The sequence below is a fragment of the Corvus brachyrhynchos genome, unplaced genomic scaffold, assembly GCF_000691975.1.
Source record: "Corvus brachyrhynchos isolate BGI_N302 unplaced genomic scaffold, ASM69197v1 scaffold200, whole genome shotgun sequence".
Lineage (NCBI taxonomy): Eukaryota > Metazoa > Chordata > Aves > Passeriformes > Corvidae > Corvus > Corvus brachyrhynchos.
The window spans coordinates 4,515,747-4,519,607 of NW_008236184.1; the positions used below are offsets into that span (position 1 = coordinate 4,515,747).

At 61.1% G+C, this 3,861-nt stretch overlaps 1 protein-coding gene across 1 annotated transcript; it reads left to right on the forward strand.

Moving 5' to 3' along the window:
• Nucleotides 1-751: 751 nt before the first annotated feature.
• On the forward strand, nt 752-3,855 carry IDH2 (isocitrate dehydrogenase (NADP(+)) 2, mitochondrial). The gene is made up of 10 exons (XM_008637314.2): nt 752-868; nt 1,256-1,421; nt 1,829-1,989; nt 2,074-2,217; nt 2,325-2,461; nt 2,569-2,720; nt 2,795-2,907; nt 2,998-3,095; nt 3,215-3,307; nt 3,659-3,855. Exons 1-10 carry the CDS (start codon nt 755-757, stop codon nt 3,744-3,746), a joined length of 1,266 nt encoding a protein of 421 aa, XP_008635536.2. The 5' UTR covers nt 752-754; the 3' UTR covers nt 3,747-3,855.
• Nucleotides 3,856-3,861: the final 6 nt, after the last annotated feature.

A 3,861-nucleotide genomic window follows, 5' to 3' on the forward strand; every position in this document is an offset into this window, starting at 1 on the left:
GGGGGGGCGGCTCGGATTCTTTTCGGGGGCGGTGTCTGAAATTGGATCCGGACTCACTCTTACTGACGGTCCGCGGGGATTTGCGGACCCACGCCGCGTTTTATAGCTAGGTCTGATCCTGGGGCGTTTGGTCCCGGTTCCACGTGGCGTTTTGCACTCCAGCTCGTACCTGCTCTGAACCTAGGGGGGGTGGTTCGTTCAAGGTCCCGGACCAACGCGAGATTTTGCTCCCCAGGAGGGTTCACTCCTACTCCCAGTGCCATGCAGAGTTTTGCTGCCTGGCAGTGCTCCGGTCCCACTCAGAAGGGGTCACCTCTGCTCTGGGTACCACGTGGGGTTTTACAGCCTGATCCACAGACAAGTTTGGCACCCAGGTTTAGTCCTGGTCCAGGATCCACACAGGGATTTGCACCCTGGTTTGTGCCTGGGTCTCGCCCCAGGGGACTGCACCTGCTCCTTATTCTGGTCCCGTTCTTGATCTGACTGAGGCATTGCAGCCTGGCTTGCATGCAGGTCCCACTCTGAGAGAAATGTGTCTCTATTCTTGTCCCCCTCACATAGCAGATTTTACACTCTGACCCCCACTCCAGCAGTATTGGCCCCAGTAACTGGCCCAGACCCCAGCGGGGAGCTTGCACCTGACCTGTACCTGTCCCTGAGCCAGGGTGGCACCACACCTGGCAGGACAGAGCCCACAGGATGCCCTGGCCCCATACAAGGGTGTGGAGCTGTGGGACCAGGGGTGCACCCCAACATGCCCCTACACTGCTCTCCAGATGCCGACAAGCGGATCAAGGTGGCAAACCCGGTGGTGGAGATGGACGGAGATGAGATGACACGAATCATCTGGGCCTTCATTAAGGAGAAGGTGATGGGGTCCTGCCCCAGGAATGGGCGGGTGTGCCACAAGTGGAGCTGGGGGGGTTGTACAGGGAACAGGTGATCCCTACGCTGCTCTCTGTCTGTCCCTCCCACCTCTGTCCCTCTGTCTGCAGGAAGCAGGTGCTAAAATCGGCACAACTACCAGAAAGACCTTTAAGTGAGGTGGTCCTGGGCAGCGGGAGCTGTCCCACACAGGGAGGCCTATTCAAGGCGGGGGGGATCATCCTGGCCAGCAGGAACATCTTGGCCAGGGGGACCATCTTGGGCAGGCAGCCAGGCTGGGCCAGGCTGGGTGCCAGGGCTGGCCATGCCATGGTGCTGGTCCCAAGAGCCTGCACTGTCCCCCCACTCTGACACTCTCCTGGCCCCTCAGCTCATCCTGCCCAACGTGGATGTCCAGCTAAAATACTTTGACCTGGGGCTGCCACACCGGGACAAGACAGATGACCAGGTCACCATTGACTCAGCGCTGGCCACCCAGAAGTACAGCGTGGCTGTCAAGTGTGCCACCATCACGCCCGATGAAGCCAGGGTGGAAGGTGGGCAGGGGCAAGGGGCCGAGCTCCCACTGCAGCGGGGGATGCTGGCAGCTCCATGGGGTGCTGAGCCTCCTGTCTGTGCACAGCCCCTTGGGGTCAGCGGTGCCTTCCCACTGCCAGCTCAGGTTTCTGGTGGGTTGGGGACTGTACCATTCCCAGTGTTGTGCCCCTCTCCCCACCCTGGGGGGGCTCATGGGTGGTGTGGGGACCCCATGGGGGACTGGGGACACACTGACCTCTGCCCCGTGCCAGTCATGATCTCATGCTGGCTGTCCCTCCCCTTGACCAGCCTTGCAGCAGGGTCTGGCAGCAGCCCGTGGCACAGTGGAGCTGGGTGCTGGCAGGGGCCATGTACTTCAGGGGGGCTGGGGGGTCATTCAGGAGTCCCACCTCTGCATGCCCCACAGAGTTCAAGCTGAAGAAGATGTGGAAGAGCCCCAATGGCACCATCCGAAACATCCTGGGGGGGACGGTGTTCCGGGAGCCCATCATCTGCAAGAACATTCCTCGTCTGGTGCCCGGCTGGACTAAGCCCATCACCATTGGCCGCCATGCCCACGGTGACCAGGTGAGCCAGTGCAGGGACCAGTAGCGTGTGGCTGGCCAGCAGCTCCCTCAGTCCCTGCCTGACGCTCTGCCTGGCCCCCCACAGTACAAAGCCACCGACTTTGTCGTGAGCAAGTCTGGGACGTTCAAGATGGTTTTCACGCCGAAGGACGGCAGCGGGTCCAAGGAGTGGGAGGTGTTCAACTTCCCCGGCGGCGGCGTGGGCATGGGCATGTACAACACGGACGAGGTACTGGTGGGGCTCAAGGGGTCCCTGCAGGGCAGTGTGCCTTGCCACCCTGGGGGAGATGCCAGGCTGAGGGATGGGCCCATAAGCTTCACATGCTTCCCTTGCAGTCCATCTCTGGCTTTGCGCACAGCTGCTTCCAGTATGCTGTCCAGAAGAAGTGGCCGCTCTACATGAGCACTAAGAACACCATCCTCAAGGCCTACGACGGGCGCTTCAAGGACATCTTCCAGGAGATCTTCGATAAGTATGGACCTGGGGGGAAATCTGGGCTGTTGAGGGGGCTGTCCTGGGGGCGCTGGCAGTGAGACCCACCTGGGGTGAGCATGGCTGACCCCTGGCCTGGGCTCCCAGGCATTACAAGACGGAGTTTGACAAGCTAAAGATCTGGTACGAGCACCGGCTCATCGACGACATGGTTGCCCAGATGTTGAAATCCTCCGGCGGCTTTGTCTGGGCCTGCAAGAACTACGACGGGGATGTCCAGTCCGACATCCTGGCCCAAGGTGGGGCAGCATAGGGTGCAGTGCACTCCGCATCATCACCCCTGGGAGCTGTCCTGACCCCTGTCCCACCGCAGGGTTCGGCTCCCTGGGGTTGATGACCTCTGTCCTGGTGTGTCCGGATGGGAAGACCATCGAGGCTGAGGCTGCCCATGGCACTGTCACCCGCCACTACCGGGAACACCAGAAGGTGGGCGTGCTCTTCCAGTGTGAGCTGCCTGTGCTGGGTTGCCCACAGCACGGTGCCCACACCAGACAGCTGACCACACTCTCTGTGCAGGGACGACCCACCAGCACCAACCCCATTGCCAGCATCTTCGCCTGGACGCGTGGCCTGGAGCACCGGGGCAAGCTGGACAGTAACCCTGACCTTGTCAAGTGAGCAGGGTGGGGTGGGGATCCCCAGGTGAGGGTCCCTGCCAGCAGCTGCTCTGGTCGCAGTTGTGGCAGGGCCCGGGGCGGCAGCCGTGCTGGAGCCACAGTGCTGCCGTCCCCAGGTTTGCGCAGACACTGGAGAAGGTTTGTGTGGACACAGTGGAGAGCGGGACGATGACAAAAGACCTTGCTGGCTGCATCCACGGCCTTGCCAAGTAAGGGTGGCTCTCAGGGCAGAGCACGGGGGCAGCCACCTGCACCAGGGCAAGATGGCTGCATGGGTGACCATGAGGGTGGAATAACCCTGTGGCGTGGCCACAAGAACAGCATAGTGACCACAAGGACGGGCTGGTCCTGCAGGGCAGCCACAAGGGTAGGAAAGTGACCAGGAGCTGGCTGTGCACAGTGGCCACAGGCAGCTACTGGGCTCTGGACAGTCCCTAGGGACGCGGGGTGGCTATTCACAGCTGATAGATTGGGTAGGGGCCACATCCTGGACTCATCCCGGATGTGGTGCCTGTGGGAGGTGGGCAGGGACCCCCACCAGTCCTCCTCTGTCTCCCTAGTGTGAAGCTGAATGAGCACTTTGTGAACACCACTGACTTCCTCGATGCCATCAAGAACAACCTGGACAAGGCTCTGGGCAAGAAATAGGGGACAGCCTCCCTGTCTCTGGGATGGATGAGGCTGGGAGGGGCCCAGTGCCCCCCCAGCTCCCCAACACAGCTCAGGAACAGTTGAATAATTTTTCTAAAGTTTTCTTTAGAGT